This window comes from Cupressus sempervirens, chromosome 6 (assembly GCF_028749045.1).
Source record: "Cupressus sempervirens isolate cs-2001-9-10 chromosome 6, ASM2874904v1, whole genome shotgun sequence".
NCBI classification, from domain to species: Eukaryota; Viridiplantae; Streptophyta; class Pinopsida; order Cupressales; family Cupressaceae; genus Cupressus; species Cupressus sempervirens.
Window position 1 is genome coordinate 307,475,399 of NC_143123.1, and position 26,941 is coordinate 307,502,339.

The window sequence follows — 26,941 nt, forward strand, 5'->3', positions numbered from 1 at the left end:
GGTTTGGTAAGAGTGTCTACAATTTGATCCTCTATACTAATATATTCCAACTTGATTACATCCTTTTCAACCATGTCTCGAACATAGTGGGATGGTATCTCAATGTGTTTTGATCTGTTATGAAACACTGGATTAAGAGATAGCTTGATGCAGCTCTAGTTATCACAATAAATAGTAGGTGGAAGTGGCTTCCCAAATAATCCAAATACAAGTTTCCTCAACCATACAACTTCTCTTGCTCCCATAGATGCAGCTATGTACTTGGCTTCTGTAAAACTTTGTGCTACTGAAGACTGCTTCCGACTAAACCAAGATATCATTGTTGAACCCAAGGTAAAACAACATCCTGAAGTGCTCTTACGATTTTCTGAATTTCCTGGCCAGTCAGAATTTGTATATCCTCTTAGATTTAGTTTAGTTTTAGTGTATTTGAGACCATATCCAATTGTACCACTAAGATACCCGAGAATGAGTTTTGCTGCTACTAATGAGTTTGTTAAGGTTTGCACATGAATTGACTGAGAACATTTACAGCATAACAAATGTTAAGTCTTGTGTTTACCAAATACAATAAGGAACCAATTATCTGTCAATATAGAGTAGGGTCAACAATTTCAGAATCTTCAATTGCTTCTTTTAGTTTCTGAAGATTTGTTTCCATAGGAGTTCTCATTGCCTTGCAATCCAACGTGCCAAATCAATTGAGTAGGTCCAGAGTATACTTCCCTTGATTAAAGAAGATTCCTTTTGAATGCTGCCATACTTCTAGTCCCAAGAAGTAGTGTAGTATTCCTAGGTCTTTCATTTCAAATTCAAATATGAGATCTTGTTTACATTTTTCAATTAGATGATCTTCTCCTATAATTAAAAGATAATCAACATATAGAACCATGATTAACATATCCCCCTGTATTACCTTGTAATATAAATTTTCATCTACAATGTTTTTAGAGAAATCAAGTTTAGGTAGACGTGATCTATCCGTTCATACCAAGCTCGGGGTGCTTGTTTCAATCCATATAAAGCCTTTTTTAATTTGCATACATGAGTTTGTTTATTGTGTACTTCAAATCCTTCTAGTTGTTCAAGATAAACTTCCCCTTCTATAACACCATTCAAAAATGCAGTTTTTACATCCATTTGATGAATTTTCCATACCTTGGATGCAGCAATGGCTAAAACAGTTCTGACTGATGTATATTTGGCTATTAGACCAAAAGTTTCCTCATAGTCTATTCCTTTCTTTTGGGAAAATCCTCTTGCTACAAACCTTGCTTTATACTTCTCAATACTTCCATCTGCAGCATGTTTAATTTTAAATAGCCATTTTGAGGAGACAACTAATTTATTTTTGGGTCTGGGAACAATATCCCAAACATCATTTTTAAGTATGGAGTTCTATTCTTCTGTCATGGCATCTTTCCAATGTTGATGTTTTATTGCTTCTTTTACATCAAATGGTTCAGATTTGGAGATTTCACTCATTAATGCAATGTAACTTGAGTATATGTTAGGACGTTTTCTTTCCCTAATGAAATCTAAGAGAATGGAATTGTTTTCTTCAATTAGCTTTCTGGCCCATAGTGGTCTTTTCTTTTCCTCAGAGGTGAGAGTAATGTTCATGGGTTCATTTGATTTATCTTCCTCCATTAGAGACTCCCTCTCATTATCAGATTTTTGTTCTTCTAGAGTTTCTTCTAGGGTTTCTTCTGAATTTGATTCATTTTCATCTTTAGATCTTTTGTAAGCCAAATCTTCATCAAATATTACATCTCAACTAGTTCAATATTTCTTTGACCAAGGATATAGATACGATATGCTTTGGAAGTTTCACTATAACCTACAAAGATTCCTTTCTTTCCTAAAGGCTCTAGTTTGGTTCTCTTCTCTTTAGGAATATGTACATAGACAGGGCAACCAAAAATTCTTCAGTATTTAAGATCAGGTTTCTTCCCGGTAAATACCTCTTCAGGAGTCTTAAATTCAAGATGAGAGTGAGGACATCTATTTTGAAGGAAAACAGCAATATTTGAAGCTTCTCCCCAAAGAAAAGTTTCAAGATTTTGATCATGAAGCATTGCTTTAGCAAATTGAACTATTGATCTATTCTTTCTTTCAGCTATTCCATTCTATTGAGGATTATAAAGAACAGAACACTCCCTATTGATCCACACAGTTTTACAATAGTTTATAAAGATATCAGAAATGTACTCTTTACCATTGTCTGTTCTTAAGACTTTTATTTTCTTTCCAGAAAGGTTTTCCACAAGGGCTTTAAACTCTTTAAGTTTTGTCAGAATTTCTTCAAATTCTTTACTTTTAAGAAAATAGATCCAAGTCTTCCTAGAGAAATCATCAACGAATATGATATAGCATAGGGAACCTCCTAGAGAGGGAAGTAACATATGACCACATAAGTCTGAGTGAATAAGTTCTAGAACTTCTTTGGATTTGGTTTGACTATTTTGGAATGCAATTTTATTATTCTTCCATAGGGCACAACCTTTACAGGTTCCTTCATGATATGGTTTAAGTTTAGGTATACCTGTTACTATTTTTCCTATAGAAGGTAATCCTCGAAAATGACGATGACCTAGTCTCTTGTGTCAGATTTCATTTTTTTTGAAGGAATCATGAATTAGAGCTGAATAATAGAGAGAGAGAGAGAGAGAGAGAGAGAGAGAGAGAGAGAGAGAGTTAATCTGATAAAGACATCCATGTCTAGAGCCAATTTTTTATGTTAGAATTCTTAGGCCAAGCTAAGACCTTTCCTTCCATAAATGTAATTTTGAGTCCTTCATCTTCAAGAGCAGAGATAGAAAGCAAGTTTCTTTTTATGCCAGGTACATATCATACCTTAGTAAGTTCAATTGTTTTCCCTAATTTTAGATGAATAGTACATGTTACTATTCCCATTACGGGATAGCTTGTATCATCTCCAATGGTTACTTTATCAACATAGTCTTCTTTGATAGAGTCTAACTATCCTTTAAAACCTGTAATATGTCAAGAGGCTCCGCTATCAATTACCCAAGTACTTGATCTGGTTGATGCTTCACTAGAGAGTGCTGAATAGAAAGCATTGTGTTCAGAATTTCCATTAGATTTTTTAGTGGTTGCAAATGAAGCTTGTGACTTAATTCTATCAAGACATCTAGATGTTGGATGTCCAATTTTATCACACCTAAAACATTGCATTTTGGAGAAGTTAGGGGGCTTCCTTTTTCCTTTGAATTTTCTTTTCTTCTTATTTACTTGAGTCGAGAGAACTTGTAAATCTTCTTTTGAGGAGGAAACATTTTGGCATCAAGCTATTTGCATACATTCTTCTTGTATACAATCAGTTTTAAGTCTTTCAAATTTAGGTAGTTTTGACCGAGAACATACCCCTTGTCTGAAGGTATCCCATGATGATGGAAGACCTTTAAGAGCCATTATTGTTAACTCCTTTCCATCACAAATGTGTCCTATGGATGAGAGTTGATTTCAAAGTTCAATTATTCTTATAAAGTAAGAGGAAACTTTCTCTCCTTTATTCATTTTAATATTTGACATTCTATCCTTTAATGTAATGATCCGAACAGCATTGTTTACCTCAACTATATTTTCAAGAGCATTGTACATCTCATGTGCAGTGTCCAGTTCTAAGATCACAGGAAGTAGATGAGTTTTAACACCATCCAAAATAATTTTCATAGCTTTATTGTTGTCACTCTCCCATTTTTCCCGTTCATCATTTCCTTTAGGTAATGGGTCATATTTTTCAATAAACTTATTTAGGCCATGTTCTTTTAGTAAGAGTTTCAGTCGTAACTTCCAACCTGTAAAATTTGAATCACCTTCTAATCTGTCTTCCAGTCTCATATCGTTCACCAGTTTTATTTAAATAATATTTGTTAAAAATCTGGTATCAGGATTACTTCTTTAAACCTGCTCTGATACCATGTTAAAGTATCAGACTGAAGACTTATATTATTTAGAATAACTATTCAAGACAAGGATATAAGATAATAGTGAAGATGATATGAAGTATCTGCTGCTCTGTAATATATATACTGGAAGATGATATGAAGTATCTCTGCTCTGTAATATATATACTGGAAGATGATATGAAGTATCTATGCTCTGTAGTATATTGGAAGACTTGTTTAAATTATGTGTTCAGTGTATATCAAAACAGAGAGGAGCAATATCTTATACGAGGGAGTCATACTCAAGAGTCACAACCTATAGCCGTGACTCATACTTGAGTCACCTCTATCGACGTGACTAATATAAACAACAGACCAAACTAATGTCGTTCCAATTTAATATGCCGACCCCCAATGATGATATATTGCCGCCTGATTATAAGTTGACATTTGATTATTACAAATCAATGGAGTGAGTTAATGAATTAGTCATAACTTATTTATGTATTCGTATTTGTACATTAGGATATCTGAACATACATACATACATACATATATATATATATATATATATATATATATATATATGAGTATATTAAATATCTTATACATATAGAATAACATAAATATAAATATAAATATGAGTATAAGAGTTATTAATAACTTATCAACTAATCTATATATTAACATAAATCAACCCGTTAGGTTCATTCAACATTTTCCTCTATCACAATCACTCATGCGCTGTCAAATTTCGATTTTGATGCTTCATTAGTCATTTTCACAAGACCGGTGAATTATGATTATTATTAAATTAATATGCTAAGGTTGATATTTTTGTTGGTACTATATATTGGTCAACTTAGTGTCATAACTCGTTGGAACCAGGTTGAAAAGCTTTAAATCTTGGGCACAGGAAATAATGACCTTGTGTGTCAAAATATCATAATATTGAGGAAAAGGTCATTTTTTGAGTGAAAAGGGGTTAACAAATTATATTATTCAAATATGTGCCCAAGTATAAAACAAAGGGTGTTTTAGTAAAAAGAGTCTTCATGAAGCTAATTGTTGGAGTAATAAGGAAGATTTGTTTTGTTATTATAAAAGAAATGGCTTGTTGCAAAGGAAAACATTCTTCAATATCTTTTGTTTGAATTATGTGGAGAAGTTGGTCTTGAAGGTTGTGAAGAGATTTCATGGCTTGATGCTATGCTTTTGCTTGCACTTTGAGCCATTCTTGATAATGGTGAATCGTGCCTACCGCACAATGATTAAATACTAACCTAGGCGGCATTCTCTAGGAGCTGTGAATCACCTTTATGAGATGTGAATCTGTGTGGTCAGCATGCATTCCTGCTAGGGCTGCATTCATTTACATTGAGCCAAGTAAACATAATTTGCAGGGCTGTGTACATACTTGTGGCCTGTGATTTACATATAGGGTCTGCGGCCTATACTAGAAGGTAGTGTTTCATCTCTTTGAGCTGTGATTTTTCTTAGCAGCGTTTCATGAAAGGTGCATCATTTTGCTTCAAGTTTGTAATTCAAATGTGTCTTTCAGCATTGTGTATATTTGTAAGTACATTATAATTGCAATTACAATCAATTGTATTTGGCAAGAAATAAAATACAGTTCAATTTGTGCATGCATTTAGTTTGAGAATTTTAGATAAATTTTAGTTATTGCTACAAACATCAAAAGTGCATAAATGTTCACAAACCCAAGGGAACTACACTTTCTAGCATTGTATCAGATTGAAAAAATATCCTAGAATGGAATATTAGAATGAAGAAAAGATTGAAGGCATAAAAAGTTGACCAAAAGCACGATATTTGACACATCTCAAAGGTTCGATGGGACATTTTACAACTATTTTCAGACATTTATTAAAGGATTCTCCAAATTGATTACCCCGCTAACTGACTCAACCATGGAAGGGACATTTTCTAGAAACAAAGAAGCACAAGCAACCTTTGAACGAATTAAAGTAATGAGTTTCTACCCTATTTTGGTCACCCAACTTTTCTTCTTTAGAATTATATTGGATGCTTCAAGAGAAGGCATTAGGGAAAATTAATACAATATAAACACCCCATAGCATTCAAAAGTAGAAAATCAAAGAAATAGAAAAAAACCTATCGGTTTACGACACGAAAATGCTAGTAATAATTTACGCCCTTAGCAAAACTTAGAGAATGCCTAATGTATTGAAGACTTGTACTGAAAACTAATGATAATAGTTTTGAGGTTTTTTCTTAGCCAAAATGACTTGAATAATAGGCAACAAGAATAGGTAAAAAAATGACAAGCTTGTGTCTTTCACATCAAGCACATGAAACAAAAAAACAATGTTGTAGATGATGTTTTACCATGGCGTCCTCATCTTGTTTTCATGTTGACAATATCTACATAATGGAAAACATACCTAATTTCTGAATAAACGACATATCATAAGGATAGAAGATTAAAACTACCAAGTGATTGATGACCTTTATTGTTTACAAAAATAGAATATACATCACTCTAGGGTCAAATATAAATAAGAAAACCCTAAAAAGCCTACAATGACTACCCCTTACTAGGGCATCAAGGATACTACAAGACTTATAAACAAATCAGGGAAAGGTTTTCATGGAAAGGCCTCTGAGAAGATGTACTGAAATATACTACGAAGTGCATGGTGTGCCAAAGGAACAAAGAACATATATTCCCAACAAATCTTCAATCCCAGCCCATATCCAATCAGAACTAGGAAAGCATTTCCATGGACTTGATAACAAGATTACCTAAGGTACGTGGTAAAAACTGCATTTAAGTGATAGTCAACTAACTAACCAAATATACACACTTTATGACCATATCAACAAATTTTAGAGCTCCTCAGGTAGTTGAGATTTTCTTCAAATAAGTCTTCAAATTGCATGGTGCACCATGATATTGTGAGTGACCTAGGAAGTAATTTCATTAGCATGTTTTGGTAAGAATTACTCAACTTATAAATAACTAAACCCTAGCACCAATTATCACCCACAAATAGATGGGCAAGTAGAGCTTGTCAATAAATGGTTGGAACGGTATTAAAGGAACTATGTCACAAAGCAACAAAATTCAAGGATTAAAAGACGACATTTAGGGGAGTATTGCTATGTTACCACTCACCATATGTCTAAAGAGATGAGTCACTTTGAAGCATCATACAAATATGAGGCATCTTCCTTTGTAGATTTGATCCTCAAAGATTTGTGTATCAGGAGCTAAAGATTTCATACAATAGAATATGGACACAATGAATAAAATCAAGGACAACCTCCATCAAGCACTAAATCATCGGAAAATATGTAGGAAGAGATCTTAATGTAGTTGGCTTTTTCAAAGTTACTACCATATAAGAAGTCGTCAATCAAAATGGGTGGGGTAGAGGACTTGAGACTAGATTTTATGGGTCATACAAAATTCTAAATAAAATTGGAGAAGATGCCTACATGTACTACATCTCTCACCTCAAAAGGGTTGTAGGGCAACATATTACCCCATGTTCAAAGTTACCATCATTAGACAAAGGCAATTTGATTTTGGAACTAGACACCATTTTTTATGTGCAAGAGGAGATTGAAAACTAAAACTATTGAGGAATATCGAGTTACATGGAAGGGTCTACCTATGGAATATGCTAGGTAGCAGGGAGCAAAAATCTTCAACCATTCAAAGTTAAAATTGGTTGGGGCAAGCAATCTTGCAAAGGGGAGACTCTCATGTCTCCAACATGGAATACCCTAAAAAGAAATCAAGGAATCAACTTATTCATAAGACCTTGAGGTTTTCCAGAAACTACAATCAACAAATTAATATGTGAAGACAACAATTCTCCAGCAATATGAGACTTAGTGCATGTTATCAAACAACATTACAATGATTTCGTAAAATTGATATATTGTGTGTAAGATCATATGCTAGATAAAAAACAATGAAATGTTCGATGTATTATTTAGTGCAACGAAGAATGTTTGATACAATGCACGCTAGTTATACAATAGGTAATAGTTGAACAATTACCAACCAACTACAAATGCAATGTAATACTAACTAGAGGTAATTACGCCAACACCCCCACCCCCCACCCCCCCAATCCCTCCCTTGTTCTTAAATTGATCCTGAAAACATCAAAATCATCTTACCTTAGGGAAACCCCCTTCCCCCACCCACACCCCCCCATCAAGTTGCCTCCTCAAACCTCAAAAAGGTGGCACTTTGAGCTGAATTTTTGAACTCACAAATCCCATCCCTCAAATTATTCTCAATAAGAATCCTTATTGAGCTCCTCACATACACTACTTCGTCAAATTATCTCTGACACTCATAAGGGTGATAATTCTCAATCATAGTTTCATGCTCTCTGGACAACCATCTTGTCCATGGTTACATCCAATCTCTATTTTGTTGCTACAGAAGATTTAGTGCAATAACAACAAACTGTTTGTATTTTGAATGGCAACAAAAAATCATTTCTTTCACCCATTTTATGATCTCCCATGCCACATTATGATTTGTTATCTATAGAATCCAGATGTTAATTGACAGGATACTTAAAAAGGCAGTGAAAAATGGCAAATCTCTAGAATGTCTACTTACACTCAAAGTCATTGCTACACTAAATAGTTTCTTCAAACATACATATATAAATCATCAACATAAAAGATGAACAAAGTAATGCTCTATGCTCCAACATAAAGGGATGTAGAAGTAATATGATGGACAAAAAACACTAGCATGCATGATGTAAACAAGCAAACAAAACAAACAAGAAAAAGAAATTAAACAAACAAAGAGGGAAGGAACGGAGAAAGAAGAGAAGAGAACAATAAGAAAGAATGCATGTAACCCAATTTAAAATGAGAAGTCGAATTGGCACCTCCAATTTTTTAACAAATCTTGACATCATAGTATTGTGTTCCGAAGCATAGGTAATGTAGATGTGTCTTAGGTTATTTCATGGCATTTATTAGCAACAAACCGGAAATTATTCTGTTCTGCCTTGGTTAAAGAGTAGAAAGGAGACTCTAGAAAATGAATTGATTCATAGCTTCTATATATCTTCGTAAGAACATTGTAAGTGCCTAAACTCCATTTAACACAATGTTGCATATAATTTCTTCCTGCTATTCCAGTCCCACTTTTTGACAGCTTAATGTCTTCTCGTAAGCACAGGTCACTTTCAAAACAACAAAAAATTACTAAGAAGATAGATACAGGTTCATTTTCCTGGAAGTTTTGGCAGATTGCTTGGATTGCCACAAACAAACAATTGGAAAGTTCTAGGAGAGAAGCCCTTGCCAACATTAGACTCAGGACTGTCTGTCCTTTTCGATTCAGAAGAAGCTTCCTTTATCGTAGCAATTATCTTGAGCCGTTCAATTATTTCCCAGATGTAGGCGCATAATAAACCGATATAACAAAGCTATAAAATTGAAATACAGAGTGCCTTTAATCTTTCTCCACCAGCTGGTTTAATCGCACGCATAGAGAAAACTTGTGCTTAATTAAGGCACATGAATTCAAGAATTGTCGGCATCTATTGCATGCCTCTACCCACCATACGCACTTATTTTATGCCATGTGAATTTTTCCAATGCGAGGGCTTCAACCAAAGGTACACAGTGTAAAGAGCCCTGCTTCTACGCTTAAGAATTAATTTTATTTTTTTTGTTTTTGAAAGTTTTGGAAATTATTTTGTGTTTTTGATATTTATCCTTTTTCTGGTTTTTTGAATAATAATGGAAATTGAAATAACAGTACTTGAAAAACTAATTACAACAAACTATTTACCAACAACCCTTCTTATTTTCCACAAATGATATATACCAAGTCAATACAATGCATGTGAAATATATTGAAAACTATTGAAAATTTGAAAGAACCTGTATCTACCAACATGCATCAGTTGACACCCAAAATAATTATGTTTCCTCTAAAAACATTCACAGATTGGTGTTGAGGTTTAGAAATTAAACAGGAAGGCACTCGCACTACAAAATGTTCCTTGTGTCTTCTAAAACGCAGCCCCTCAACTACTAACGCTGCTTCAGCAAGAATGCCATCCCAAATGAGCCACAGACACCAATATAAAATCCAATGCAGCCCCTACATTATTGCTGCAGTCAGACTGATAATGTCATCCAGCTTGTGATGTAATAGAAGAAACCAAAAAAAAACTCACAAACCTATTCTACAGTGGTGTTCAATCAGAATTATCATGCACAATTCATTAGCATCAGACACTGATTCAAAGTGTCTTCAGAACATGCAGAGAATCGCACAACATATGCAAATTAACTTTGCTTAGACCCTTGCTAACTCTTCACACAATCTCATAAAAGTGAATGCACAATAGAATGGTTCGTTTTTTGCATTAAATGCATTTATAATTCTCAAACGCGATTGAGCTTGAACCTTACAGCACAAACCTGACGTAACTTACAGATGTGCCTTTTTGGTTGAAATTTTTGAAATATGATATTCTATTATGTTTCCCTCCAAGAGCAACTTTAAGTTATATTTAAAGTTGACATATAATAAAGCCATTTTATTAATTTAAACTGCCCATTTTCATCAAAAAATGACATACAAGATCCTTGTTTCATGTGGCCATGATTTAAAACTTCTCGTCTTGGTTCCAATGAGCTATAAAACTAAGGTGCCCATTAAGCAATTCAATAAAATTAGCAACCTTAGTGCACACAATTAAATTATAAGCAACATGCATCTGACTTTACGAAAAATTCTGAACCACACCAAAAGTGAAATCTGCCTGCACAGGAGTGATCGTGATGAGGGCTGCAACAATCCACTTCCCACTTCCTTTCCATAACTGGTAAGGGCTGCAACAATCCACCTAGATAGGAGTGTTGTGCTTATTCTGCTCGCACACCGCACATTCCCTAACATGTCGTAGTACTTCCACCTTAAGTCCTTTCCAAGCAAACCTCTCTCTCACCTGCCTGTAAGTTTTAAAGAACCCCTAATGACCTGCCATCAATGAGTCGTAGAAGGCTTAATTGCAGATTCGGGTACTAACCACGTCCTGTTTTTATAGATTATCAACCTGTTCATGACTATATATTCCCCGTCTTGCATAGTGCCTTCTATAATACCAACAGCCTAATCATTCCTAGCATAATCGGCCATAATCAGTTCTCTCCAATCATCCAGTAATGCCCCAATGGCGCACAAATGTGGTCTGCGAGATAATGCATCAGTAACCATGTTTTCTTCCCCTTGAAAAAGACAATATCAAAGTCATGTGCCTGAAGCCTGCTGACCCATTTCTGTTGTATATCATTCAGCTCCTGCTGTGCAAGAAAATGTTTCAAACTGTTGTGGTTTGTTTTAACTGTGAATTTACTGCCTACCAAGCATTGCCTAAATTTAGCCAAAGCGTGCATGATAGCTAACATTTCCTTGTGGTAAATGTTGTAACTACTCTCAGCATCCCTTAACTTCCTACTTTCATATGCTTTAGTGTGCCTATCCTACATCAACACTGCTCCAACTCCCTCTCTTGAAGCATCACAATGTAACTCAAAGGGTCGAGTAAAATCTGGGGTAGCCAATACTGGGCAAGAGCTCATCAACTACTTAAACCTGTCAAAGCACTGCTGAGAACTATCAGTCCACTTGAACACTTCCTTCTGTGTCAAATCAGTAAGAGGGGTCGTCACTTGGGAATATTCTTTCACAAACCACCTATAAAACCCAGACAATCCCATGAACCCACAGAGGTGTGAAAGGTTCTTGGGTGAAGGTCAATCCATAATAGCGCAGATCTTCTTTGGATCAACTCTAACGCCCTCTGCACTAATGATGTGCCCCAAATACAATAATTTTGTCATCCCAAACTCACACTTCAACATCTTAGCATATAATGACTTCCTTTCTAGAATGCTCAAAACAATGTCCAAGTGTTGTAGGCATTCCTCCCATGTCCTTCTATAGATGAGCATATCATCAAAGAAGATCAGATCTCCTCAACCAATCCTTGAATGCCATGTTCATGCATGACTGGAAAGTCGTGGGAGCATTGGTCAACCCAAATGGCATGACCAAGAACTTGAAATGCCCATAATGATACGCAGTCTTCTCCGCATCCTCATCCCTGACTCTAATCTAATTGGTAATCGGATCTCAGATCAATCTTCGAGAAGAAGTAAGCCCCATGCAGCTCATCTATCAACTCATCGATCCTTAAGCCCCTTATATATGAGAGCTCTAATCACCACTTTTCTCCGTTGATGTTCAAAATTGAGATCCATCCTATCCAAGTTGAAGGTGAACTTGTATAGGGTTTTCATCCAAGTCATGCTTTAAATGCAGTCATAATCACTCATCGAAATGTCATAATCCACCATACGTCAAGGCATATCCTTCACTACTAAAGAACTGAGAAGCTGATGTCCACTAGCCACCATGACTTTGAATCCTCTATATGCATATTTGTCTGGAGCCCCAATCTGTCAACAAGTGCTTCTGCTATAAAATTATGCGTGGCACCTGTATCTACTAAGGTAATCACTTGTTGCCCGTGATATGTGCTCCTCACTCGGAAGGTAATAGCTTGTTCATCACCTAATAGGAAGGCTATCACTTTCCATTCTATTACTTCTTCATTTGTAGACTCACCTCCCTTGCTGTTGTCATCTTCTAAATGACTATTATCCCCTTTGGATAATGATTCCTCTGCTGAAAAATATTCCATGTTAATTGCCTTAGCTTTGAGGGGGCATTTATGAGAGATAGCTCCCATGGTTTCCTGCAGTAAAAGCATAATTTCTTTCTCCTAAGTTCATTAAGCTGATCGATGTCCAAATTTTTAGTTTCAGCCCTTTGAGCTCGTTCTTTGTGGAAAAGCTTCTTATCTTTGTCTCTTTTTGACATGGACCCCTTAGCATAAAATCTATCTCGAGATGTGGTTGGCTCCATGTCCCTTGCCTTTTTATAGGTCTATTGTAAGGATGTTGGACTTAGTCCCTTGATCCACCCACTTAATGGTTCTGTTAGGTCCTCCATAAAAAGCATTAGAAGCCAGCTAGCAGCTATATCAGTTACTAGGGCTGCTAGCCTTTGAAATTCAGCTACGTAATTATCAACACTTGACCATTGTTTTAGCTATGCCAATTCTTTAAAATCTAAATCAGGATCCTTATAATCAAACCTTTCAATTAGAGCCTCCGTGAATATGAAGTAATCTGATTATGCCCCAAAGTAATCATACCATGACTCCACCATTCATGTGCAAGTCCTTCTAAGTATAAAGCTGCAAATTTGATGGCATCTCCTTCCGGCATAGGATTTAACTGCAAATACATATCTAATTTCTGAACCCACACCCTTGCAGTTATCTTACCCATTCCATCATAAGAAGGAAGGGAAAACTTATTAATCTTCTTCAACAACTCTATTTGTTGGCCTCTATTCCCCCCTCTTGGCATGTGTCTCGTCCTCAAATCCATGTAATCCTGTGAAGTGATGGCTGCTCGAAACTCATCTCCTGCTGCTGCCCATTCTCTCTGAAAGATCCCTGATGGATCTCTTCTGCTGTAAATTTATATTTTTAAATTTGTTTTCCTTGTTTATTAAAATTTTCTTGCAGAGCTAGACAAAAGTTGCAGAAGGGTTTGATTGTTTTGTATTTTTGATGATTTTCAATAAGTAATAACAGAAGTACAATAACATGAACCAGTTCTGAAAATCTATTCCGAATATATTTAAAACAAAGTCGCTTCAAGCAGATTTTCCTAAATATACGCCTAATAAGTAATTGGATGAAGATTTATAATCATATCCAGATGAATACAACCAAGGACAAAGCCAACCTGAAGGCGTGAATGAGAAATATGAGCCCAGAAAGAAGTTATGGCCAGATTCCAGCTCTTCAAGTGCTGCACGTGGGAAAGAATATGGCTGCCAGGCACGGCCATACAGCTGCAAAGTGTCCACACGTGGATAAAATGTCCAAACCCCATCTAAAACTCTGACTCAATACTATGTTTCCCTAAAGAAACAATGCACAATCTCCAAGATGCTTCTGACTACTAAGAATCCAACCCACTATTTTGGGGCCTATGTCCCAAACAGGCAAAGCAAGAGGATTTGGAGTCCCAAATGTTGAAAGCTCAATTAGAGCCCAAAACCCAAATCCAAAATGCAATATGTCAATAATACCTTCGAACTCTGTCTTCATCTCCTTATAACCCACCAAACTTAGTTCAAACCCTAAAAGTGTCTCCATGTGGTGTTGAATTATGAAATAATATATTTCTCATTTTTAAAGTGGTCAAGTATCTAGAAAATGACCTTTTTCCCAATAGAAAGAAATCTGTTCACCAAAATGCTCTGAGTCAAAAGAGAAATATTTAAAAAAGTTAAAGACCTTTCCAATGAGCTATTACACCAAGGGATAAGCAATCCAGATGAGCTCACCCTATGAATCTCAGCTCCTGCTGCCTTGGTCTTCACGATTGATGCTCCCGACTGGCAATGGCCCTCTTCAACACTTCCCCAAGTTTAACGTAAGTCTACATTAGAATACTCTCAACTCGTGTTGGTAATCTAACCATATAATATCCGCATAAGGTAAGGAGTGTATCAGACTATTAAGTTCCTCCACCTATGACTTCATGTTTGAATCATATATCCATTGCCAACTATACACTGCTCCCGTCTGTTATACTCTAAATGTCACAATATAAGTTTCACTGTGGAAGAAACCAACTTACTTGTAGTCCTCCTTTTGTCGATTTTTGCCTGTAGGGTGTATTTCTTCAAAGACAGAGATTCGGATGTCTGTTTACCGTATGGGGTAAACGGTTTATTAATGCATACAAACAATAGACAAAAACATATAACACAGCAGTACTTCTTTTATTATTCGCATATATGCTGAAGAGATTACATAGTGCTTCCAATCATGATTACAATGATGATCCAAAGTTGTATATATACCATCCCGAAGAACCTTCCCGAAGGGGTCCGTTGCCTACATAACAATTACCGATGACATCAACCTGTCGACTACACAATATTTACCGACAACATCAACCTGTCGGCTACACAATATTCATCGACGACATCATCCCCCCAAAAGAAAAAGTCGTCTCCAAACGACAATTACAAAATATCTGAGACACATTAACAAAACAGAATACATTAACTGACTAACTACAACAAAATAGATTTGTTTCTATCACACCACTTTCACGTTCATCTCATGCCTGCACCAAACTGGTCTCAAAACCACATTGCATCTATAGCCTCTGCTAACACAATACTATCTCCTTAATCAAGCTGACCTTGATAGCCACTTGTGCTGCTTTCTCTGCTTCCAACTTCTGAGTACCCTGAGCCAAGTGTCGCTGCACTGCCTTCAACTGGATGATCAGCTCCTCCCAAGCTCTCTATGCATCCACCAAGATAGCTTCACGTCCAACACCTACTCCAAGTGCCTCAAAGCGTATCTCCCCTCTCGAAAGGCTTCTTTCGTTGATATTTCCACCTCTGGCACACTATGCCTGCAGCAGCTCCAAGTCTCACCAACTGGTCACACTTCCCACGACTGATAACTGAACCGACTGGGGGTCTAGGGGGCATCGCCCCAAATTAGCACTCTCAAACCCACACAAAACTCCATGGAACACACCTTTTTTGTGATTTTCTTCCGATCCCACTCTTTCTGGCAACTACTTGCATTTTCTACTTGCTTATGTCGTTCCCTTCCCTTCAGCATCATATATTATTCATTTTGAACATTTTTTATATCATCGTTTTTTTTTTTTTTAGCTCCTCTTTTGACTGCTTCCTTCTGCCTTATCTTTCTGACTGCTTCCTTCTGCTGATCTATGAACTTCTGTTGTATGGTTAAACAATTCCTCAATTGTACAGCTGAATGATATAGACTTCAGACTTCTGCTGCAGTTACTTCATCTGACTGGCCATATGGCCTTTCCTTCCAAGAAGATCTTCAAAACACCATTGGCTTCTTCATAGATCAAGCTGTTGATGTGTTTAACACCTCCCCTCTTGGCAAGACGCCTAAATGCAGGCTTTGCGATGCCTTGTATATTATCATGAAGAACTTTCCTTGTTACTTACACATCGTACGGGTCTTTGTAGTTACCGTACAGCCTTTGGTCTACCTTGTGTCTTCGAAACACGTCGTACGGCCTCTACGTCCTGCTAAATACGTACGGTCTCTGCTTCTCCTGCATGTACCATAAAAGATTTACTTCAAGCTAATTTCTGTGGTGCAAATACAAGCCGTACGGTGCCATTACTGTGCAGCGACCATACGTTGTTTATTATCTATTGACTAGAGAAAATGTCGTACGGGGTGCAATAGAAAATCCATAAGGAAAAATTCTGTGTCGACTCCTCCTGCTTGCTGTACAATGAAGGTGTCTCACTTTTTCGTATGGTGAAGGCACTTTAAACACCGTACGGGGCACATAAAACACCATACGGTGATCATCAATTGGCTGTCGTATGATGCTCGTATGGTGACTAATAACTTTTTTTCCCTATCTTTTTTTTTTTCTGGGTTCGTACTGTATGTTCTTCCCTTCAACTTTTGTCGTAACCACCTTTCTTTCTTCTACTTCTCTGTATTCCTTTGAGAATTCATTTCCCTCTTCTTTCTCACCTTCATCGACCCTTAACATATTACAGCTCAGAAAGAGCTCGTAATCCTCCATCTACTAGTGGAAAAGGCCATTCACCGAATCCAAATCATCATCCGTCGATCCACCTTCCAACCGTAGGGCTCCTTCCTCATTGGGTTCCAATCACTGCTTTCCTTCATCCTCTTCTTCAAAATCAAATAATACGACTTCTTCGCCACCATTTGTGTGTGTAAATCACTAATGAATCGTCGTCCCCTACTTTCCATTGATAGTGTATTTGTCTTACAGTCATGCTTAAGCCTTGCTTGTACAGGCCATCCCCGGCCCAAAATGGTGTCATATTCTCTCCTCTTCAACGAGATGACGAAATCGAGTAGGAACGGTTGTGTTCCAATAGTCACTGGTTGTGCCATCAGGATTCCCAATGGTTTGATCCCGTGTTGGTCTATCGTGAGCAACTGGAATGTAGGTAGCCACAATGTCAGCTATCCCAACTTCTTCCAAGTATCTTCTAGTAGAACATTTACCCCTGAACCTCCATCTACAATTGTGTCTGAACCGTTCCTAATATACCCATCTCGACGATCGCCGAATGTCTTCCGAATGTGAGAGCTAACAGCATTGGGTCCGTTGCACTTGCTCCGCTTTCCTTCTCCCTTCGATCCACTGTACTTGCTCCACTTTCCTTCTCCCTTCCATGTTCTCCTGGTAATTTAGCAGTTGGAGCGATGTTTGTGAGTTTCGATCGATGTTGAGGCATTGTGAGCAGCAGATCGTTTATTTTGATTGGGACTTCAATTTGTAATATCTGTCGTATGATGTTTTGTTCTGCGCAGTTCCTCGTTGAAGTACTGGTAGTGTCCTTCAATTGTGATTTCTCTACCTACGTTGCTTTCTCAATTTCCATCTGCACTTCTTCCAATCTCTTCTTTTCTTCCGTCAGGTCGGGATACAATTTTGCTTGTTTCCATGTGATTGTCAAGACTTCTTCATCCGCACCAATGCTGATCAAATTCACTCCTGATTTCGGGCACTTGGCATCTTCATGATCTCCAAGACCGCACCATCGACATAACAACTTTGGTGTATTCACTGATGTACAGTTTCATGCAAAGTGGCCCCACAAATTGCATGCTTGGCATTGAACCATCGAACGGCCATTCGGATCGTACTGAATTCGGCTATGTCCCCCATTGTTATTGTTGGTATTGTTGTTTTGCCCTCTTCTGTTATTTCTGTACCCACCCAAAGTGGCACCATCATTGCTGGTGTTTTCGCTCTCTCCTGACGCGAAAGCCTCCTGTGTTAGGAGCACTTGTTGAGATCCTCTTGTTTTCATATTGAAGGGGCATTCTTTTGTGGAATGTCCCATAATTTGGCAAATCTTACAGAACTGGTTCTTCGGACAGGATCCCTTCGTGTGACTTTCTGTCTTGCATTCTGTGCACCATAGCTCGTTTCCCTTCGTCTCTTTCTGCATATTCTTAAATTCCTTCATCATTCTGATCATATCCTTCTAGAGAACTCGGACCTTCTTGCTGCCGTTTTCGTCATCACTGCTATCTTCTTTTGAAGATGCGTCATCTGAGTCAGATGAGCTACTTTTCTTCTTCTTTTTCATTTTTTGTTCGCTCTCTAAGTCCATCACCCGATTGTATGCTTCAGTGTATGATGATGGCGACACATTCCTCATTTTCTTCCTTAACTCTAGGCGTAATCCTTCAATGAACCATCGCTTTTTCAACCCATCTGTAGGCTTACTTTCCATTTTATTTATTAATTCTTTTAGTTTTCTGGCATATACACGGACTGTTTCATTTTTCCCTTGCTTTGTGGTGTAGATTTCTGCTACTATCTCATTGTCATCTCGTAGCAATTGAAACTTAGTGATAAACTCCTTTTTAACTTCCGCCCATGTAGTTAATTTTTGGGGGTCGACGTAGGCAAACCAGTCAACTGCTACACCCCTTAAGGTTGTTGGAAATTGTCGGACCCATTCATCTAAGTCAGTTATGCCATTCGTCATCCAAATTGTTTCGCATGTCTTATAGCGTCGGATTGGATCGACCGTTCCATCACCACCAAACTTTGGCAATTTTTTCTTCGGTCCAGCAATTTTTCCTTTGGAGGTACCTGTTGTGTACCCGCATTGTTTTGCACACCCGCATTGTTTTGCGCACCCGCGCTGTTCTGCATACCCGCATTGTTCTGCACACCCGTCTTATTTCCATCAGCCGCGTTACTCAGTGAAAAGGATTTTCCTCAAGCAAAGTTGTCCGTTCCGAAAGTGTATCGCGGACAAAGAGTTCACTCCACGCTCAAGCTCCCTCGGCACTCCAAGCCGTGCAAGTTAATTCCCTTCCGTTTGGATTCTCTTCCCTCAGCGTATACAGGTTAAGAAATTCCTCCCTTGTTTCTTCCACCAAATTCAACTACTGTCGAGACTCTTCCAACAATTTCTCGGTGCTTCGATGTCTGTCAGTAATCTGTTGAAACCTCTATCTACACTCGACCTGTTGTGCCAAAATTAAAATTTCTTGTGCGGTGCATATTTCATTTTTTTTCTTGATCTTATTCCTATCCTTGTTAAGTTGATTTGGCATTAATCTTCATTCCTCTGCCTTCGTTCCAGGTCCATTTGGCAACGGCACCAAATGTTTATCATATGGGGTAAACGGTTTATTAATGCATACAGACAATAGACAAGAACATGTAACACAACAGTACTTTTATTATTCAAATATATGCCGAAGAGATTACATAGTGCTTCCAATCATGATTACAATGATGATCCAAAGTTGTACATATGCCATCCCGAAGAACCTTCTCGAAGAGGTCCGTCGGCTACATAACAATTACCAATGACATCAACCTATCGGCTATACAATATTTACCGATGGCATCAACCTGTCGGCTACACAATATTTACCGACCACAGTGACATCCAATCTTCCCTTCAAACTAAACTCGAGGGGTTCCATCCTCGGAGTTTAGACCAGTCACATTAAAGCAACTAGAATATGAAGTGTATTGATTTCGTAAACTTCTTGTGTGTCCCAATCCCAATGTGAGCTCCTTCTTTTATAACCTCGAAGTGAGGGAAAAACAAAGAAGCAAGGAATGTGGCATAAAACACAATTTTCATCCTGTAGTCACTTAAGTCACTTTATAAAGTAAATAACTTTATAACATAAAGTGACTTATCCACACATTTTAATAAAATACTAAAGTACATAAAATAAACCTTAGATGTGACTCGTAGGCATCCTGTTAGCTAAGGCCGTTAATCTATCCGGATGTGGAGATAGATTAACCTGGTGCCAAAACTGGTGCCAAAACACTAGAGCTAAGAAGGGGACATGACAGTTTGCTCATAGTATTAAGTATAATGTAGACTATTTTATAGTTTACCAATATCATCAATAGATCTACCCAGCTTAGTCTACAAGCACCAGACCATTCAACTAACAAAAACAGTAATAACACCAGTACATTTGGAATTCATAAAATGTGAAATGAGTTGTACAAAACACATTCAATTTAATAGTCATGTTACATGAGAAGGGAATACAATAGCAAGCGGCTGACCTGGGTTGGTTCTCCACCCAATCCATAGTCCTGGAAGTAGCGTGTAACCAAGTTCGATGACACCTTTGCCACTATCACTCACCCCTCATAAGCTTCCTTGTATTTACAAACTCCCCTCTATTTGCAAGATACAGACAGTTTTAACTCCTAATATTGTTAGTCCACCCCTCTGGATTTCTAGCATAACGCATCCAGCTTATTGTTCTCTCTTAGCCCCGATGGTCTTCTATTCCCTTGTAATTTCCCACTCCATACTCCTGGTCCTACTTGTGATCACGACTAACCACTATTATTCCATTTTTTTGTTGTCGTCAAAGACTTCCTGTGGTGATGTATCGTGCTTCCTATCAGCACTGTCTTCTAGCATCTCAATGCTCCATTCCCACTTCTTGTAATACACACTTGGACTTGGTATCACCTAACTTCCGCATATCCTCCTGGCTGTAGCATTACAACAATGAGAAGGATGTTGATTCGAAGGGATTTCGTCCTCCAAGTCCACATAACTTCAGTTGCTACAACTCTAGCCTCCTGGTTACGAATTGCTTCATGTCAAGGCCCTGTGAGTGCTAAATCTACTCAAATCTCTCTGCCTTTGAAATATTCGCCCCCCTTCCATTGTCCCTGTCCTCCGCTATATGGCCTTCACAGGGGATGAACCCCGTCTTTCCCCTCTCATAACACTCAAGGAAGCATCGATTTTGCATGGGATTCATAAGAATACATCCCCTTCTGCCTGTTGTTGCTGCAAACAAATACGACAAGTGATTCCTCTTTTCCCGACTTCCATCTCAGCCTGAACTTGTCTTATCTCCTGTTGTCTGGCCACACGCTCCCCCTGCATTTACCTAGTCAGCCTCCGAGAGAGCCAAGGTGAGAGGCTAATACGTATCTCAACATACTATGCCTTTGGGGACATTAGAAATAATATCTATAAATATGCTATCATTATTATGTGATCTCGTATTAGAAGGGAAAACATGCAATAATGTGTAAACTCTTGTATGTTTGTTATAATCAATCATGGTACGGGTAATAAGTAATACAAGGACGGAGAATCTGTTATGATCCTCTTTTAAATACACCGCCTCATAGGCGACAGGTTGTCCCATGAGGCCAAGGGTGTGTAAGAATGCCCTACCCTTGGGCTCATAAGGGAAGGATGCTCTAGACCAAAGTAACAAGAATCGGAATCGGATCGGAATCGGCAAGGCCGAATCAAATCGTGAATCGGCCATGAATCGGAATCGAATCGGCCATGAATCGGAAAATTTAAAAAACCCTTAAAATTTAGTGAGTAACTTATTTCATAAACCCTTTATCGCTGATTCGATTCACCGATTCACAAAAAATCGTTTGGCTTGAATCGAATCGCTGAATCGCGTGAATCGCATGAATCGCCGTGATTCTTGGAACTATGCTCTAGACACCCTATTGTACTTTCTTCAAACCCTTACCTCAATTGATCATTATGCTAAGAGATTCTAACTATAACGAGGAGGATAGGGGGGCGATAAAATAGGGGAATGGCTATGAAACTCCTCACTAGGCATGCCGCCTCATATGGATGGCAAAGAGCCACATGATGACCAAGAGCGATGACATCAACTCTTTGGCGTAGGGTACAAAATTGCAAAAGGCCATGGAGTTTCCCACTAGTTACAACCCCTAATATGGATGGCAAGGAACCACATTATGGCCAAGAATGCTGATATGCAATGTTGAGCCTAGGGTAGAGGATTATTTAACACGTCCTAATATGCCCCTTATCTTAGCCTTTCTATGGTTAAGCTCCATCAATAAATTAAATATATCTTATGATTAGATAAATGTTCCTAATCTGGTTGATATAATATATACTTTTCGTGTCTCTAATGAGGAAGATCTATGTTGTCGACTATGTTTGAATGATTTCCTAACATGTTGCAAGGTCTCAGCCAAATATACGGATATTACTAATCCTATTCTATTTCTTGTTCTATTTAGAATCTGAGATTAAGGGTATAATTACGGAATTTTTGAAAGGAGGCATTACATTATTATTGATCACCATTATATAAGAATGAACTTTCAGAAACATGTTTATGTTTGGGAAGTTTAACTTGTAGTATGCAGAAGGTTTCACCTAAAGAACCAGAAATAATGTATATGAGTTTGGAACGTGGGTAGATTGTAATACAGAGAGTCTCTACTTAGTCTACATGTTTCTCAATGGGTTGGCTAGGTATGGTTGTTAATTTCCACATCTCTGAGTGGCCCAAGTTGATATTTTGCTCCTTTCCAAATTAATGCAAGTGTTTTATTTCCATATCCCCATTTTTTCTTCCTGTTTTCTTTTGTTGTGTACCCACACCCATTTATTGGTTGTTCATTTGACCTGCTCATAGTACTGCATTGATTATCCCCACATTTTATTGGGCAGCTATAAATATACACAATGTAAATAATAATAATTAAAGATACAAATAAGATGCAAGTATATGAGGTACAGTAGCTGGATGCAAATGACTTTGCATAATCATACCAATCAGTAATCACAAATAAGTGAAAAGGTGTCTCAACACCTTATCACAGCATTTGCTTATTATTGTGGCATCATGTTATTTATTTAAATAACTGTAGATTACCAGAAAAAGCAAAAAAAGTCAAAATTCGGAGGCCTCCTTCCACATACTGGATATAAATATACAAACTAGAAGTGATAGTGACTTACTTGTAAAAATAAATTTCCATTTAATACAAGAGGATGATCATGCAAATCTGTCCTTGCTGGAAGAACTAATAAGTCTGAAATTAAATCATCTTGTTTCACCTACAAACAATTGACTATGATGCATCAAAGGCCAAGAAATATGCAATATAGTCGACATCAAAACTACAAAACATATATTTGTATTTTCTGTCATAATTTTTCAAACTAAGCACACCTTCTGGATAAGCCAATAAAAGATAAATATAACCAATATCATCAATTTACATGTAGAACACTACTCAAAAATAACATGTGCACCAGAAGCAAATCATTTTGCAAATGCATGGATTAGTTTAATGAGATTAAGCCACTTAGAATCGAAGACAAGGTAGAGATGAGAGTTGAAATTGAAGCTTTAGAATGCACAGATGGAAGTTATCTTAAGAACTCATAAGATTTAAAATAATAGAAACCTCATAAGGATTAACAAAAACAATGTGACGGCCAGTCAAGTTCTCATATTCAAATGTGCCTCAAGTAACAAAGGATAGTAGTCCGGACGCAAGAGCTTTTTTTCCTTCAGTCACAAATACCATGCCATGTCCCTTCCAAATTAAGTTGGCTTTAAATATCTCAAGCTGTTTCGTAACACCACATTAATATGTATTATCTAATTTAAAGATATTTAATATAAAATATAGCAATTTAAAATTATTTTGAATTTTCCTTGCCAACTTTGGGCCCATGAGGTCTTAACTATAAGCAGGTATTTATAAACAGATTATTCTCTCATTTTCGACATACGATTTCATAATATATCTGGTTAATTGGTACAAATTTCACCAGTACTTGAAGGTTACACTCCTTTACTATTGTTTATAAGGATAGAACAAAGCCCATACCTCATTGGTTAGGAATTTTAAAGCATTTATTATTATGGTTTTAGATGCTACCTATAGACACTAATTCTGATCTCAAGTTCATCCACTCTACGGGCTGAGTGAACAAGTTTTCCCAGTTGTGATAGATGGTGTCAACTAACAGCAGATATATTGCTTGTCATTTTAGAACCTTGTGACAGTGAGTGGGTGAGTGAGATCAATTTGGGACCATGTTGAACCTAAATCCTTAAGCATATTATGGAGCCAGTTTGAGTGAACCAGCAATCCTATAATCATGTGCCTGGAACTCAGTCTCATCAATAAAACAGAAAAAAAGCTAGAAGGCAATCTGAGAAAACCTACAATGCCCTGAATTGAGATTCATCGCCATATTAGGTCATAGGTGAAGAGAAACTCCAACCAAGTACTTGGCAACCATAAATCAATAAACAGCATCCGCTGAATCGTACAAATCTGAGAGATTTAAAACTCAAACCAGCAAGGAAGGCAAAAAAAGGTGAGGGTAATTTCCAGACTATGGAGGCAAAAACCCATATGATCACTCTGTTATCCACCTCCAACTGATTCACAAAGCAGATCACAAGATATATTTGGGTGGATACAACTTTCAAGAATTACAGGTAAAGGCATCACAACCAGTGTTACAAGACTAAGACTTAGACTCAGCCCAGACTTGCCAAGCTGATTTGTTACTAAGACTCGCCCAAACTCACCAAGCTGAATTTGACATGAACTTGAACTCGAACTCAGTGCTCAGACTCACCAAAGACTTGGCAAATTGAAAAACGAAAGAAACTCAAAGATTTTTAAAGATTTACAACTTGTTTAATGCACCCTTGAACAAACCAACCTTAAAGACACAGTAATCTCCTCGAATAGAAGCTATTCTGATAACAAGCACTAAGACATCAATCACATAAGTATAAATACAGATTTTATTTAAGAAATAACATATTAAATATATAAAGAGTGTAAAATGTATCTATGGTGTCAAAAGTTTTGAAGATGATGAAAATAGAAACTAGAATTTTGTCTATGGCTCAAAGGAGTCTATCTCACTTGCCCCGACCCTGATCATCCTGCATCTGCATCTAAGATAGGTCCCTAGATGATGGTGTGGCAATGATATCTACCTATGTCTCAAGCTCAGTGACATCCACACCAAAATCCAAGGGGTCTCCTTGTGCTTTGTCCTCCTTTGCCATAGTTACTGCCATTGCCTCTAAATCCACTTGATCAACCCATGCCGACTCATCAGTGCCGAAGACTTTTGAGTTTTATGTATTCTTCATTGAGTTTTGCTTGTAGCTGTGCCCCAAAGTCCTGACCACAGTTATAATAATTTTCCAAAGACGTGTCTCAGATCTTTAGACCTCTTTTGACTTGGCTCGCCTTTGAATGTGCAAGTTTGGAGAGTTCAAAAGATCTTGTAACTCAACCTTTACGATGTTTACTTTAACAAGATGGAATACTGCGGCAATTTTCCCATTTGAGGAGATTGTACAATATATTTTGTGACATTTGCATTTGGTTCAAAACCAAGAAATGTCCTACGTAGATTAAATCAGCCATCGTCTAAAGTTGATATATATTGTACTGCTTTGTTTCTATGTGAAATTTGTGTTTATGTTAATCTATTAACTTTGAAGCACAACTAAACTGTGATTATTATTTGAGCTAATCACTTGTATTAGAAAGATATCTTAAACTAGTGAACTTAAATTGGCATAGACAAACTATAAAACTCTAGGAAAATCACATAAATATCGAAGCATAAATTCTTGCCAGTCTACATGATTAATTTGTTCCAAAGTAGATAATTTAGACAGATCAAAGGGGTTTGGAAAAAGAAGTGAAGATTAGAGATAGTCACTGAAAAGGTTAGCAACGGAAGTGGAGGCATAGGTAAGAAGATGGAAAATAACGAGAATGGATGGAAGGCTTTCAAGATAGGGAAAAAGGTACAAAAGCGCAAACAAAAGAAACAAATGCCCATTCAAGTGATGCAAAAGATAATTGACAATGCATAAAAATGTGTAATTCACATTAGAATGGGCCGAGAAATCAAAAAAATACTCCAATTCAATCAACACCCAAACCCTTCCAGCCTACATTTTTGCAGAGAGTGGAAACCCCATACAAAAACAAGTCAAAACAAGCACAAAATGACTTTAGTAACTACATAGATGAGTACATGAGACTTGATACAATTATCAGAAATTATATCCCATTTGCACAACATAGTAATGCTAGGTCAAGTAATGGGCCACAAGTGGAAACAAACCAACCCATACAATAATTAAATAGAGGTATGCAGAAAGGTAAGTTGACACCTGCAATCTAATGCCTCTAAAAAGCTCACGACACAAGCTTGTGTAATTTTCCAGCAATATGACTTAATTAAATTAATTGATTTAGTGGTCCCTTACGGACCCCTTTAGTTGATTTAATTTAAAAATAGAAGTAATAAGACTCGTGTCAAGCTAGTTGTAACTCTTCAAGAAACTTCCTAGAGCCCTTTATAAGGCCATGTTTGGCATTGTAGGAAAGATCATGGAGTTTATGTTTTATATGCACTTGCAATTCCAATTGGAATTTTACTGTCATTGTCATTTTGGAGGTACAGGATCCTTCCTATCCAGACATTCAGTGGCAGTCACTCTTCACCCTAGTCTACTTGTGTGTCCAAATCTGATGCAATTTAAGATATATTTATATTATATATACCATCATCAACTATCCATTCCTATGTGTTGATCTATGATATTTTATGGTGTGCATTGAAGATTCAGACAATTCCATCAAACATTTTCCAAATGTGTATATCTTACTCTGCTTGTTAAGTCAAACTGAAGTTATATTGTGAGCGTCGTATGGGAGAGTTGGAGACCATACACGTACGAGAGAGGAAGGCCATTTGTCATACAGACTACATACTCACAATCAGATTTGTCTAATAGTTGTATGGGCATCGTGAAAGTGTGTGGTCCTATTTTGTCAAGCGAATAATACATACAATTGAATGAGTGAAGTTTAGTCACCAAATGGGTACTTTGCCAAATGAGTGAAACATTACAGCACATCGTGAACTTTGTCGTATGGGTAAAACATTATCGTACACCATGAACTTTACCATATAGGTGAAACATTACCGTACATGAATCATAAAGCGTGAATTT

At 37.2% G+C, this 26,941-nt stretch overlaps 1 protein-coding gene across 5 annotated transcripts in view; it reads right to left on the reverse strand.

Moving 5' to 3' along the window:
- LOC149552426 (S-adenosyl-L-methionine-dependent methyltransferases superfamily protein) overlaps positions 1–26,941 on the reverse strand; it is a 323,723-nt gene that overhangs the window by 204,622 nt on the left and 92,160 nt on the right. For 3 of the 5 annotated variants that reach the window (XM_089787982.1, XM_089787981.1, XM_089787985.1), the window contains exon 6: positions 22,882–22,980. The exons of the other annotated variants lie outside the window; for them this stretch is intronic. In XM_089787982.1, coding sequence (XP_089644108.1) covers positions 22,882–22,980 — 99 coding nt within the window. The remainder of the gene's footprint in view (positions 1–22,881; positions 22,981–26,941) is intronic. 5 annotated transcript variants of the gene reach the window in all.